We start from the raw sequence: 14683 nt of genomic DNA, 5'->3' as shown, positions 1-14683 counted from the left end.
AGCCCATCAGGTCAGCTATGCTGGCCTCCCTCTGCCTCCCTTGTGCTTTGTGTCAGGGTCCAAACTTACATTTGTATAGCAGGCATCTTGCCCGCTAAGAAATCTCCCTAGCCCTTGTTTGCCGTTTATTCAATGCACTCTACAGAAAGGACACCATGACCCAGGAGCTATATTTAACATCTCTACATGCAACCCAGAGGGGGAAAAATCATCTTTAAAATATGCAAGACAAGTGGAAGGGTGCAACTTAAAAATAACAGGGCGTTTGACATTTAAACGAGGAGAAGCGGGCACGCAGAAGAGAATCTTACCCATAAATGTCCAAAACACCAATAAAAGTGTGCTGCTTGCCTGAGAAGTGCAATGCCTGATTGATTTGCTCTACAATGAAGTCGAACAGGTGAGCGTAGATCTTTTTGGCCAGCGCGTCCCTGGCATTGATGGCCTGAGGCCTGGTCATGGGCTTCACCACAGTTTCTGAGGAGGTCACTATTTTTCGGTTGCATAGCCACTGAGCCACTTTGATAGTCTCCAGGCCCAAGAGCTCACAGAACACCTTCAGGTGACTGTCATCCTCCTGTAAAAAAACAAACACAAGTCTCATCGGGGTCACCACACATCCAAAGTTAATACTGCCCCATCTGGCCAAAGCTGTCCAAGGAAAGAGTAGCTATGTGAGACAGTCAGGCCTCGTGGTTGAAACTAAGCCTGGGGTAGAGCAGGAGGCTGTGGTGACACTCTCCCTGCTGTGGTGATGCCTAGCGACCCTGGCTGTGTCTTTCTGGGTCTCTTCATTCTGGCTGTGGAAGCTTGTGGGCCTGCTCCACCCATACACACAACTGTGCCCCCTCCTCTGCACCTCTGTGACTTCTCCAGACACACGCTGTCAGCAGAGGATTGGACACGGACCAGGTGCGACTAGGATCTGTCTTAAGGGATCTCTCTGCCCTGCAAAGTATTGTTACCACAGATCTGGGAGGAGCTCCTAGCCTGAGCTAGTGTCTCAGCACCGGAGCTAATGGGGGACTTTTCTCTTCTTGAGTCTGAACATGAGAGGTGCCCCGCTGGCCTGCAGACAAGGGGTTCGGGGTGCTAATTGCCTTAGCCAGCATGTACTGCCTCCAGCTCTTGTCTCTTGGCCAGGGAGCGTGATTCCATGTGACCACACACCATCCTTCCTCCTGAGGTAGGCAGCATCACACAGTGACTGCTCTTTAAATGCTCAGAAAATGGAGGAAAAAAATTTAAACTCCAAGTGGCCCTGCCTTCTCCTTGCTCTTCACCTCACCCCTTTTTTTAAAAAAAAGATTTACTTATTTATTATTTATAAGTACACCGTCTTCAGACACATTGGAAGAGGGCGTCAGATCTCATTACAGGTGGTTGTGAGCCACCATGTGGCCACTGGGATTTGAACTCAGGACCTCTGGAAGAGCAATCAGTGCTCTTAACCACTGAGCTATCTCTCTAGCCCCTGCCCCTCATCTTTCTTGCTGCTGCCACACCAGCACAGAACTTCCTTCTGACCCTACCTGAACTTCTCTCTGGGGAAGGACTTGGCAGAGCCTTTCTGTCTAAGAAAGGACCAAATCCCTGAAGTAAAGAGATTCAGTGGGAGGAGCTGTCACCTAGGAAAGGGATTCACAGGGGCAGCAGGCAGTGGACTTTTAAGAGGAAAGCTTCACCCGAATTCAGTTTGTCTGACATTCTAAGCTCCTGAAATAGATGAATTGTATGCCGTACCAAAGCCAGGGTCAATAATCAGAGGGCTCTTTTTTTCTAAAGTCTTAGCTGGGGCCGGAGAGAAGGCTCAGCAGTTAACAGCGCTGGCTGCTCTTTGGGAGAACCGAGGTCTGAATGTCACGACCCACGTAGCAGCTCACCACTGCCTGTACTTCCAGTTCCAGGGGATCGGACACTCTCTACTGGCCTCCCAGGGAGCAGGCATGCAAGGGGGCACAGACATGCATGCAGGCAAAGCACGCATGCACATAAATAAAATTAAATGACTTAACAAAAAGTGTTAGAATTCTTTCCTTTCTAAGCTCTTGGCCCAGTGGCAAACTTGGTGCAGTAGTGCTCTCGGTGGCTGTGCTTGTTGGGTGGGAACCATGTTTACTCTATGGGAGTTTGGCAGGAAAAGGTCAGAGCCACAACCACATTATTCTCTGCTCTCTCAGTATCCCAGTCATCAGAGGATTGGCAAACTCTGCAAGGCCTGCACACTGGTGGAGGGAGGGCCAGTTCTGAGTTGGAGGAGGGCAAAAAGTACACCCCAGACACCTTACGAGGTGAGCAGGAGAGCTGGGGAGAGGAGCGAGACCCACTGCCTACCCTCAGTCTATGGTAGGTAGGCTTTCCTACTTTCTCCAGATCACACTTCCCGTGAGGTCAGGACTTCCTGTTTGGTCTGATGGTGTTTCACAGAGCTTACAACAAGCCCTGGGACACATAGGCTCCATAGATGTTGCTGAATAAAAGAACACATAGCACCCCTCTACAACACTCCCCCCCCCCCTCTCTCTCTCTCTCTCTCTCTCTCTCTCTCTCTCTCTCTCTCGGCACATATGCCCTGTGACAAATAAGACAACCCCGGAAAGCTTTCTTCCTCGTTCCTGCTAAACCAGTCTGTCTAGCAGGTCCAACCATGGCTGTTCTCATCCATGGTAGCCAGTGAGCCATGAGCTGTGCCCCCCTGACCTTCACACCCAAAGGAAGGGCAAAGTGAACATGAATCTTACACTGACTGCAGACCTCTCGTTGCCCACTGTGGTGACCTGCACATTGCCCAGATGCAGGATGGCAGCTAGGATCTTAAAAACATCCATCTGAAAATCTTTCTTGAATCCTGCAAAGTAAACATTCCCCAAGTCAAGGCACTGCCATCCTCCTATGTCCCATAATACAGCACTAGGATTCTTCTAAGAATTCTTCACTCCAGTCGCAGTGCCAGGAGTTGGGGCGGGGGTGTGAAGTGGGCTGTTCATAGGACAGGGGTGTGAAGTGGGCTTTTCATGGACAGGGGTGTGAGGTGAAGTTTCATGGGACAGGGGTGTGAAGTGAGCTTGTCATGGGGCAGGGGTGTGAAGTGGACTTAGTGAGAGCACTTCACAGTTCCTCTCCTAGATGAGAATGCTGCAGCCAGCGGGGGTGGGGATGTTCCTCTCTCCTGGGCTGCTGGAGAGTTCAGTTGTATCTGGGGCTGAGGGTATAGCCAGGCTGGTAGAGTGCTTGCCTGGCATGCGGGGGACCCTGGGTTTGATTCCCAGCATCACACAGACCAGCTGTAGTGAGCATGTCTGTAGCTGAGGCAATCAGGTGGGGGAAGAGAATTACAAGTTCAAGATCATCCTATGTATCAAGTTTAAGGTCAGACTGGACTACATGAGACTCTGTTTCAAAGAAAAACAACAAAACCCAGAACAAAACAACAACAAAGAAAGACAACTCCTTTTACACAGCTATTTTAAGTGAGATTCTAAGGAAACTAGGCTCTGGTGTGTTTTATATACGTAATTTGTTTTTTTTTGGTTCTTTTTTTCGGAGCTGGGGACCGAACCCAGGGCCTTGCGCTTCCTAGGTAAGCGCTCTACCACTGAGCTAAATCCCCAGCCCCTATATACGTAATTTTAAAATTTTCTTTTCTCTTTGCCCATAAGCTCCCAGAATCCTTCTTAAGGTGTGCCCTAGGTTGGCACAGCCCTATCACTGTGGATCAAGGCAGTGGGCTCTTGTGTCCTTGGGTCTCTGCATGGGTCTGATTAATGGAGAGCCTTGGAAGGAGATAAAGGAGGGCAGGGCAGGAGAAAAGGGGACAGGAGGAGGAATATGGCAACAATAACTATGACAAGGAAGACAGTGTGGTAACTATGGCAACAAAGATGCTGATGACCAATAGGAAGAGCAGGAGGAGCAGGAGGCAGAGGGAAAGAGGAGGGGATGAGCATGTCTGCCCCAGCTCCTGTACAATGTGGCCTCTGCTTGGCTGTGTGGCCTCAGACAGAGATATCTGTCCCTGTCCCAGCACTGAATCTCCTGCCAGACTCATAGGACAATGATGAGTCTGAACAGGAAGAAGGTAAGGACAGTTCTGCCACTAGTCCTGGGTCCCTGCTATCCCTGGTGGCTTGTCTGGACCTCACCCACAGGCTCTGTGTTGGTCCAGCCATAAATAAACTCTCCCTCTCTCCCCCTAATCCTCTTTTGACTTTGCCATAGAATACCTCTGGGGTCTTGACTGATGTGTGTGGAATAGAGGGAACTGGTCCATTTCCTAGTGCTGAAAATAAACTAAGCCAGCTGCTAGGAGGACAGAGTGTCCAGCATCCAGCTGTGAACTGTGCTGTGCTAACCGGGATGCACCCACGCGTGGTGATTGTAGCACTCCTGTGAGCATGGGGAGATGCTGGGGCCTCGTCCCATCCCTGTCCAAGCCGTCCCTGTCCATGCTGTGTGGAGACCAGAAGGGAGGCTGGTGCCACCCTTGCTGTCCAGCAAGACAGCAGGCCCTAAGTGCCAGAGATCAGTTGTTGCTATGCAAACTTTCCACGGAGGAAACCTGGGGTCCTGGATCGTCTGGGAGGCAGGTTTCTAAGTAATCTCAATACCGTGTGGATTTTCTCTGCTTCACAGATGAGAGATACTAGACCAAAAACTCACAGAGCATTTTGGCTCTGTTGGGTCTGGGGAACTGAGTGATAACTGAGCCTGGTAAGCCGGCAGGTGACTGATGTGACAAATGACAAATCAGTGGCTGAGAAAAGCATAGGAAACCACAGAACCAGGGGCACTCCGCTAACGTTCTGTGGTCTTTAACCAAATCTCTTGACCACCAGGCCTTTCAAAGTCAAAAACGTGCAGCCTCACCGACACTGAATGTGAACGAATTTTAAACTTCAGTAAGTCGCCATCTGTTCTGAGACAACGTCACTCTAATACCACATTGGCTAGGATCAGAAACCAGGGAGTGAGTGTGCCAGGCCCCATCCCAGGAGCCTGGGTATTGACTTGTTGACAGAGACCAAGGATCACAATGACAGTCAGTGACAATGGTCACTGCACGACAGGAAGGGCTGCGGAACGGCAGAAACAGATGGCGATCTCTACCTGTGTTTAACATGGCAGTGCCCAGAAAATCGAGGAGAGAGCGACCCACAGGCAACAGTCCTGAGCAGAATCTCTTTGTCGGAAACAACAGATTCCACCCTAGTCACCACCTGAGGCCTTTGACACATCACACAGCCCAGCAGCGGCTCTAGCCATTAGCCCTGTGAGGTGTTTCTTTGTCCACTATTGGGAACTGCGTCTGACTCTATGTCTGTGTGCAGGGCTGGGACTGGGTAGAGCCGAGTCAGTGCCTGGGGTCAATCAACTTGTTACTGGAGTTGGAGGTGGCTGTGAGCTGCCAACTGGGTGCTAGGAATCAAACCTGGGTCTTCTCGAAGGGCAGCCAGTGTGCACATAACTGCACCCCCAACCCCTGCCGCCAAGTCCCGTTCTGATGTTCCCAGAGTGTGCATTGCCTTGGCTAGCATGGTGTCCCTTACCCAGCAATGTGAAGGTCTTCTGGGTCTCCGCCATGTCAGCTCTGTCATCGACGCCTTCAATGACAGTGTTCCCACCCATTCTTGTGTAGTTGAACTCTTCTGCACTCCCTGGAACCGAAAGGACAGTCAATTCCACCCACAACTCAGAAATCTGACACACATGGTTATCAGAAATAAGAAAAGGCCAGGCAGGCCTGCTCTCCTCTGTGTCCCAGTGCTAAGTTCAAGGCTAGCCTGAGCTACATCAAAAAGTCCCATCAAAAAGAGAGGGAAAGAGATGGGGGTGGGGAGGAGGAAGGAACAGGAAAGGAAGCTCACACTTAATGGGCTCCATCAAACACTTTACCAGGCTATCATAGAAACTAAAGTTGGGAGTCAGGAAAACGAAGGTCTCTTTCAGGGTTCCCCTTATGTGACAGTGAAGCAGGGGCTTACAAGCAGGGCTGACTCTAAAGCTCTGGCTTTAGTTCCTAACACTCCTGTTTCCACATCTCCTGGGATTATAGGTATTTGCAGGGCAGGGAATGTACTGGGGCTTCATGCTAGGTATGGGCACTCGACTGAGATATTCCCAGCCCATTCTCTCCCTCTCTCTCTCCCTCCCTCCCTCCATCCCTCCCTCCCCCACCTCAGGTTCCATTATGTAACCTATAAATTGCTAAGTAGACCAGTTTAGTCTTGAACTTGTGGTGTCCCTCTTCTCTGTTTTCTGAGTGTTGAGGCCATCAGTGCATGGTGCCACAGCCAACCCAATTGATTTTCTTCATGCATTCATTTCAGGTCTAAAGACTGTCCTATGTTTTTAGACAACATAGTTTGTTTTTTTTTCAAGACAGGATTTCCTCTGTGTAACCCTGGCTGTACTGGAACTCACCCTGTAGACCAGGCTGGCCTTGGACCTAGAGATCTGCTTGCCTCTGCCTCCTAAGTGCTGGGATTAAAATTGACAAAATCATTTTTTAAAGTTATGTTATAATAAGGAAGATATTAACGAAGAATTTAAACGCCTTCAGAAAAGAGACTTTCATGTGCCTTCCACCACGTACCCAGTTTAAGGTGTTTAAATTCTGACTGCTGTGCGGATGCACAAAGCTGGTAGAAGATGTGGTAATTCCGTTCATTTTCTGACTGTAAAAAAAAAAATCTCAAATTACACCAACCCTTTACCAATGAAAATGCCAGGGTTTCAACTAGAGGCCCCTAGATGCCCTTTTAGAAGGTTGATTCCTGGAATAGACACTGGTGCCTGTGGCCAGATATCAGCTGGCTGTCCTAGTGACTGAGCAAGAACTGGGGTCCAGAGAGGATCTTCATGTAGAAGGTCCAGGAAAACATTACATGAAAATATTCCGTGCAAAGGCATGGTGTAGTTTTTATAAGCAGAAAATTCTGGGACATCATCAGGCTGCTCGAAGTTTCCTGTTGCTCTGGCGAACGCATTTTAAGAAGTGTCTCCATTTTATACACAGAGTAGCCTTTCAACGCCCCCACCCCCAACTCTAATCGCCTCTCTCACCCACAGGAAGCCAGGTCAGCGGGTGGTCCTGCCTGCTTCAGTGTTCATGTTTGAGAAAGAAACAGACGATTTTTTAAACTATAAGGGTTTTCTTTTCTCCCCAGTCAGAAAACAGTAACCTTTATTCTCAATTCTACAACACACAAGTCCGCATCTACACATTAACTTTTGCTTTTAAAAGGAAGAACAGAAAAAGAACCTGAAGGGGAAAGGAAAGCCAGTCAGACCGGATCCTTCAGGCTGCAGAAGCCACAGGCGGTCCAATGAGTCTAATTACATAAGCAATATTTAGAGCTAGGGACAAGGAGGTTTAATGCTTTTTTAAAAAATTATATTTATTTAAATAGGCAAGTACACTGTCTCCAAGACACACCAGAAGAGGGCATTGGATCTCACTACAAGTGGTTGTGAGCCACCATGTGGCTGCTGGGAATTGAACTCGGGACCTCTGGAGGAGCTCTGGACCACTGAGCCATCTCTCCAGCCCCAGTTTAATACTCCCATCCCTACCTGAAAGACAACTCTGGACTTCTCCAGGAGGTAGGTTCTCATATTGGCGCCGATGATCTGGTTTCTCTCATCAAAGCTGATTTCCGTGTACTTCCCAAACCGACTGCTGTTGTCATTGCGAGTGGTCTTGGCATTTCCAACAGCCTAGAACACACAGGGCTCAGGATCACGGGAGTGGTGACCAGTGACATCCTACGTCACTCATGGAGGTAGGGCAGGTTAGTGGAGGAGCCTGGGGCTGAGAAGGGCAGCCTGGTTCCCCTGAGTCTGAAGGAGCACGGATTCTGGGATTCACAGCCCTGGGGTCCATGACTATTTTCTGTAGAACGCTGTAAAAGTTAACTCCTTTTGTCATGTCTGGTACTTGCAATACGGAAACATATGCATCTTGTTGTTGTGGACTGAACATGTCCTCCCACGGTCACGGTTCTTTTAAGAATTATCTTGTGTATGTGTGTGAGTACATGCACACACACGGAGGGTGGTCAGAAGTCAACTTGTGGAACTCAGCCTTCTCTCCTTACCTTATGAGTCCCGGGACTGAACTCAGGTCATCGTGCTTGGCAGCACACGCCTTTATCCACCGAGCTACTACTTCACCAGCCCAGATGTCTGTGCACTGAAACCCTCACGTTTTGTGTTGGTATTAGGAAGCAGGACTTTTGGGAAGGCGTGAGGGGAGGGGATTTCATGCCAATATAAAAAAAGACTCTTCAGCGAAGAACTGTCCATGTTCTCTTTCTCAGCCATTGAAGACACTAAACAGAGTCTTCAGAGGGCCCTGCCGTGTTAGCATCCTGGCCTCTGTTCTACACCACCAGAACCGTGAGAAATAACAATTCTTTGTAAGCCCTGTGGTTCTCTGCGATAGCACCTGAATGCACTAAGAGTTGGTAGGAGCAAAGTAGGAGTATAAAGTGTGTCAGCTGTGCAGGCACGACTTTACTGAGGGCCACACCTTCATTGGCTCACCTCTAACCTTGCTCCCTCCCATGCAGACTTCCTAGTCAGCTGCATAAACTGCCCCTCCCACCTCCCACCTCCCACCTCAGGGGCTAATTTTCATTCTTTATTCTTTTGTTTCAACACAGGGTTTCTCTGTGTAGCCCTGGTTGTCCTGAAATTTGCCTCTGCCTTCCAAGTTCTGAAAGGCGTGCACTGACACCACAACCTCCACCACCCGGTTCTTGAATCTACTCTGCTTGAATGCCTTCCTCATTTTCTTCCTACTCTTCCTCTCCTCTCTCTTCCTCTTCTCTCTCTGTCCCTGTCTCTCTGTCTCTGTCTCTGTCTCTCTCTCTCTCTATCACACACACACACACACACACACACACACACACCCACAAACATTTTCACTATCTCCAGACTGGCCTCAAACTTACCACTCCTCTGCCCTCTGCCTCAGTCTTCCTAGTGCTAGGATTACAGGCAGATGTGTATATACATGTGTGTATAGCCATAACACGTGTCACGTGACACTTCTTCTGGATGGCTTCTCTATTACTATATTGGATGGTGAATTGTCTTTCCATGTGGCCAGCCTGTGCCTGTAGCTATGCACTTAAGGTGTGCTCAGTTCCCCCTTTATCTGTGTGGTAATTCATTTTAAAATATGCTCTGTTAGCACAGAGTCCTGACCTTAAAGACCGAGCCTTACTTCTTTCCATTATGTTGAATACTGCCCGACATGGTTTCAAAAAAGCAGGCAGTAAAGTCCCTGAAGGTTCTGATTTGGGAAACAGGGAGAGGGCTCTGGGAGTGTGTGTGCGTGCATGTGTGTGTTTGTGTGTGTGTGTGTATGTGTGTGTATGTGTGTGTGTATGTGTGTATGTGTGGTGTATGTATGTGTATGTGTGTATGTGTGTGTGTTTGTGTGTGTGTGTATGTGTGTGTATGTTTGTGTGTATATGTGTATGTGTGTGTGTGTCTGTGTGTGTTTGTGTGTGTGTGTATTGTGTGTTTGTGTGTATGTGTGTGTGTGTGTGTGTGTGCGCGTCTCGCAGGCTGCACTACCAAGTCCTTTCTCTGCAATCTTCTCATGTTGTAGGGCGTACATCATTGGCCTCGGGAGTCCCTCTCCTGCACGTTCTAGGTAATACTTTGTCTCATGGGGTGTCTGCTCATCCTGGGGTGCTATGTGGGGGCTCTGCTCCACTGGTGAAAAGAATAAAAGTGACTATAGCTAGCATATACCCAGGGGTAAGCTGTCAGTACTCTATGACTAACCTTAGATCCTCAAAGCTCAAACAATCCCCTCGCAAAACTCTAAAGCGGGTAACAGCCAGTTTGTGAGAGTAGATGTCTGCTGGCTGAAAGCACTCGTGATCCCCACGTAGCTGGGGACTGCTCCCAGGATGTCAGGACTCATTTGGGTTCCTGAAATCTGATGACCCAGTGTCCAGATCCACAGGCAGAGAGAGCCTTGGCAGGTCTCACGCCCTCCAATCTTCTGTCGCTGTTCTTGCCCTCCCTCACTCCTTTGGTCTTTAAAGGAAGAAGTTGCATCAAAGACATAGCTCATGGGAAGAGCTACCTCCCTCCTCACCCCTCTCCCCTGTACCTCCATCCCTCAGCATCTCCTTCAGTGGCCCTGTGCCTACCTCAGTGATGGGATTGGATGCCAGGACTTTTTCCTCCACATGGGCGTTACTGCTGGACTTGCTGACGGTGGCAAAGTACCTCATGGCGTATCTTGCAGAGACAGTCTTCCCGGCTCCAGATTCCCCACTCACGATTATGGACTGATTCCTATTGTTCCTAAAAGTAACCCACGAGAGATGCACTGAAATGAACTAAGGAAGCTTAGCTTCTCTCCATTAAAAAGGCAGGAAAGCTCAAGGCCAGTCTAGGCAACGTAACAAGACCTATCTCTAGAGAGGACCAGAGGAGGAGGGAGAGAGACGTGGCTCGGCCTAGCAGGCATGAAGCCCTGGGTTCCCGGTAAGCCAGGCATGGTGGTGCACTGAGGAAGTGGAGGCAGGAGAATTTCAAGTTCAAGGTCATCTTTAGCTATATAGAATATTAGAGGCCCATCTGGGCTACAAGAGACAAAGAACAAAGAAAGAAAGAAACAAAGAAACAAAAAGAACAATGACAACAACAAACCAAAGCAAAACAAAATATCGTATGTCTATCATCTGTCTGTCTGTCTCTCTTTCTGTCTGCCTGCCTTCCTACCTACCTACTTATCCATCTATCTAATTTAGAAAATGGGCTGTTGGGGAACTGCCCCAGGGTCCAAATACTCAATGAACTTCCTTCTACCTCTTTTTTAATATGTGATCACAGAGAACACACGGTGTTTCCCACTACGACACTTGTCCCTCGGTGCTGAGGTACCCAAGACCATGGCCAAAGTCATCAACCACTAGAAGGGTGTAGATTTACAGTCAAAACCATGGCTAGGATTCAGAGTAAGATCAGCCAAGGGAGAAGCCATGGTCGGAAGACACAGGAAACTGGTACAGACGTCCCATGAGCTTTCTTATTGTTCATAATGGCTATGTTCCTGACTCAGGGAATGGATCTCGTGGCCTGTAAGAAGTTCTGTTTACCTGGAACCCACACATCAGGGACTCTGTGCCTGCCCTCAGAGGCCTGGGAGTTCAGCCTCCCAGGACAAAAGCGGGTCCTCAGCACCAAACATGCCGTTGATAAAAAGCGTGAGCTTAGGTACAGAGAGCCATGTTCACAGGAGATAGATGGAATTGTCCCGAAATTGGCCAGGCTCAGGCTAGCTTTCAAAGGACGTTCTCAGGATAGCTTCCTCAAGCCCCAGTAGCAACTTCTGCACATCCTACTCACATTATTTTAAGAGCAACGATTCAAAATATATTTGGGGACATATGTGTTCTATAAGCCTACACACCATTACATAATGAAGATATTTTAAAAATCGTGCCGTAAGCTTTTCAAGCCACAGGACTGTGGTGGTATACTGTAGCCGTGGGATTGGCGCCACTTAGGTGTTAGACGCCGGTTATTCTTTGCAAAAGTCCTGTGGCATACTTATCAATTTTACAGTTGTGTGAGTCTGGGACTCCGTCATGGGAGTTGACTGGGGGCACAGCATGTAGCCTCCTATGGTGATGCTGAAGTCCCTGGTCCAGTCCTTTCATCTCAAAAAGGAAGAAAGGAAGACCCTTAAAAGGTTGCAGACAACACTCTCTCAAGAAAGGCAGTTGGCTCAGTCCACCAAGCCAGTCCTCCACGAGCCCATTTTTATTTTAGTCCTTTATTCCAGTGACATGGATTCAAGCTGGAAACGGACATGGCCCTGCAGTTCCATTGACCTCACAATGATGATGACCAGACTGTCACTTCAGATGATGGTCATCAGAATGTCTGTCAGGGGTTTCTGAGAGGTCTGCTGAAACCAGAAAACTCCAGAAGCAGGAGGTGCTATGGTTGGGAGCAATCTCAACAGCTCAGACATCCATCCTTTCTTCCTTCTTGGGAACATGACCCTGTTGTGAGAGGCTGAGCTACTGCTGAGTGGAAGGGTAGGCCAGCCTTATCTGGCCATGTGGGTATGTCCCATGTTGCTCTGCGGGGGCTCTGTCATCTGGAAGGCGATCCCTTCTCTTGATCCATGTGACGCAGAGTATGAAGGAGATAGCTAGGCACTAGCTTGACCCTGTGGATATGGGGTCTACCTTAAGGGATGGGGGTAGGCATCATTCAGTCTCTGAAGGCTTGAAAGAGGTGAACTTTAGCCTCAGGTTGCCCACTAGGCTTCCCTGCAGAAGAGAGTCATGCCTTGTTTATGTCACCATGGCTTCCTTGGCCATAAGCGCAGAGCAGAAGTGAGCTTGCTAGAGTCTGCCCTGCAGATGAGGACCATTCGGCTGCTATACACAGAATTACGAGGCAGGTCCAGAGCCCATGCCTTGGTTTCTTATGCAAGATGGGGGCATGATAGCAGTGCAGCGAACTTCACAGGAGTGTGGCAAAACCTGAAGGAGACCACTGGGTGAGAAAGTTCTTTTGCAGACTGTGAAGAGTTTGACAATTTTAGGATGGCGTTTTTATTCTCCAGCACCCTACAGACAAGGGCAATGGAGCGGCACGAAGGCAGTCATGGGAGCAACAACTTACACTTAGAATCATGGAAACCTGGGCCCAAATATCAGCTCTCCCTTTAGCCCACTGTGTATGCCAGGTAGCTGGCACTCTAGGGGTTAGGTTACTGTGGAAAGGCATGGATATTATGGGCTGTCCTGAGGGTACCAATGATGCTGGAAGTGTGAACCCAGTGCTTTGTTGCAAGAGGATTTTTGTAAATGTCCAGTAGCAAAATCTATAGGGTCATGCAAAAGCAAAGCGAGGAAATCAGGTTAAAGTCCAAACCCGTGGCTAGAACCCGTGCTTAGCTGGCAGTGGATTCTGCCTCCTTAAATTGGATCAAAACCAAACCATAAACAGAGACATCTCACGCTGCAGAGTCAGTGGTCTCCCTCCAACCAAATGTGCTTCAGGGAAACACAGACCTGACTTAGGAGCTCAGAACAGTTTCCTTTCACTATGAGGGCTGGGCAAATGCAGAGAATGCAGGCAGAGCCAGGAAGGCCAGCCTGGCAAGCAAACTACCTGGCCATCTGCTTGTAGGCCTCCTCTGCAACCGCAAAGATGTGTGGGTCCATGTCGCCCATGTTCTGTCCGCTGTAGGCGTGGATGATGGCATCCCCATATATTGGCAGCTGTTTGTAAGGATTCATAGCCACCAAAATGATTCCTGAGGAAAGAGGTGAGGTGTGGTTAGCAGACTTGAAGGGGCTCATCCCATCTGCTCCTTCATGAGTGACCCCTCCTTGGTGACCCCCCTTGAATCCATACTTCTTTTTATGTCAAACTCTTGACGCATATGCAAATAGGTTACAGAACATAATCAAGATGGCGGGCCTTTGGTTTCAGGGTCCTCCCCTATCCACGGAAGTCAGTGGTTTGGGAACTTACTGCCAACCCTTCACATGTTAATAGCACCTGGAGATCCGTCTTGGGAAAGTTATTAACATGGATGAGGTCCTGAGGATCGGGGGGACCCCATGGCAGCCTGTGTGGAAGACACTCGCATCCGTACACCTGCTCTGTCTCACGTCAGGAAACCCTCACCAGATGCTCAGAGGGTGACTGCGCCAGCTCTTAAGCTTCCCACCCTCCAGAGCCATGAGCCAAACTTTTGTTCTTTGTAAGTTATCAAGGCTCAGATATTCTCTATTACTGCAACAGAAAACAGAAGGAGACACCCACCCCCGCAGGCTCTTTCCAGAAGGCCCGGTTCTTCACTAAAAGCCTTTGCTTGACTTAGGTCAGGTCACTCAATGCTCTGAATCTTGGCTATCTGACAGTCCCCTTCATCTAAAGCTGTTCTGATGTCGGGATGGGGTGACACGTGGGGAAATGAACTGCGTCTTCGCAAGTCCCAGCGTAAACGTAATAATGACAACAATGTCCCAACAAGTAATACATGTGTTGGATGTGGTGCGAGACTCAGACACAGGCCCATGGCGATCTTTCCTCGTAGCGCATCTTCATTCCCACGAGCAGCTCTCCGCACATAGACACTCCTCACACGCACTCTCAACGCTCAGCGTCGGAGTGCTCAGGACGCGCAGACAGCCTCGGGGCTACACTGGATCCTTACCGCTGTAGGTGTAGATGAGTTTGGACTCTGCGAAGCGGATCCTGAGGTTGTGCAGCACCGCGGGCTCATGGAGGTAGCTGAGGGCTGTGAGATCATTCTCACCCACCAGGATGTCTGGGTTCCGAAGCGGAGGCAGTGACCCTGGGTCCACAGGGTAATCCAGTTCCTACAAACAAAGACAGATCTAAACTTCTGGAAATAAAGGGCTTTTAGTAATACTTTTAGTATTACCGCTAAACTGTCTACTCCTACCCACCTCTCGTAGAAGCATCAACAGAAACAACAACATAACCCATAAAACAACAACAGAACCCAAACCAAAACAACACCACCGCACACTTTTTTCTTTCAGTTTTTAAAAAGTCTTATTTATGTACTTTATGAATATGAGTACACTATCACTATATTCAGACACATCAGAAGGGCATCGGATTCCATTACAGATGGTTGTGAGCCACCATATGGTTG

At 48.9% G+C, this 14683-nt stretch overlaps 1 protein-coding gene across 9 annotated transcripts in view; it reads right to left on the bottom strand.

The window, feature by feature from the left end:
- Positions 1–14683, bottom strand: part of Myo5c (myosin VC) — a 77203-nt gene that overhangs the window by 48864 nt on the left and 13656 nt on the right. For 7 of the 9 annotated variants that reach the window (XR_015626653.1, XR_015626654.1, XR_015626652.1 and 4 more), the window contains 8 exon segments: positions 14216–14381; positions 13162–13306; positions 10173–10329; positions 7573–7716; positions 6593–6674; positions 5547–5654; positions 2742–2848; positions 312–577 (listed from right to left, as the gene is read on the bottom strand). Coding sequence is in view for 5 of the 9 variants with exons in the window: in XM_087562208.1 (XP_087418334.1) it covers positions 312–577; positions 2742–2848; positions 5547–5654; positions 6593–6674; positions 7573–7716; positions 10173–10329; positions 13162–13306; positions 14216–14381 (1175 nt within the window). In the remaining 4 variants the exon portion in view is untranslated. 9 annotated transcript variants of the gene reach the window in all.

The sequence above is a fragment of the Rattus norvegicus genome, chromosome 8, assembly GCF_021556685.1.
Source record: "Rattus norvegicus strain SHRSP/BbbUtx chromosome 8, alternate assembly SHRSP_T2T, whole genome shotgun sequence".
Classification (NCBI taxonomy): Eukaryota; Metazoa; Chordata; class Mammalia; order Rodentia; family Muridae; genus Rattus; species Rattus norvegicus.
This window is presented reverse-complemented; position numbering and strand designations above follow the sequence as displayed.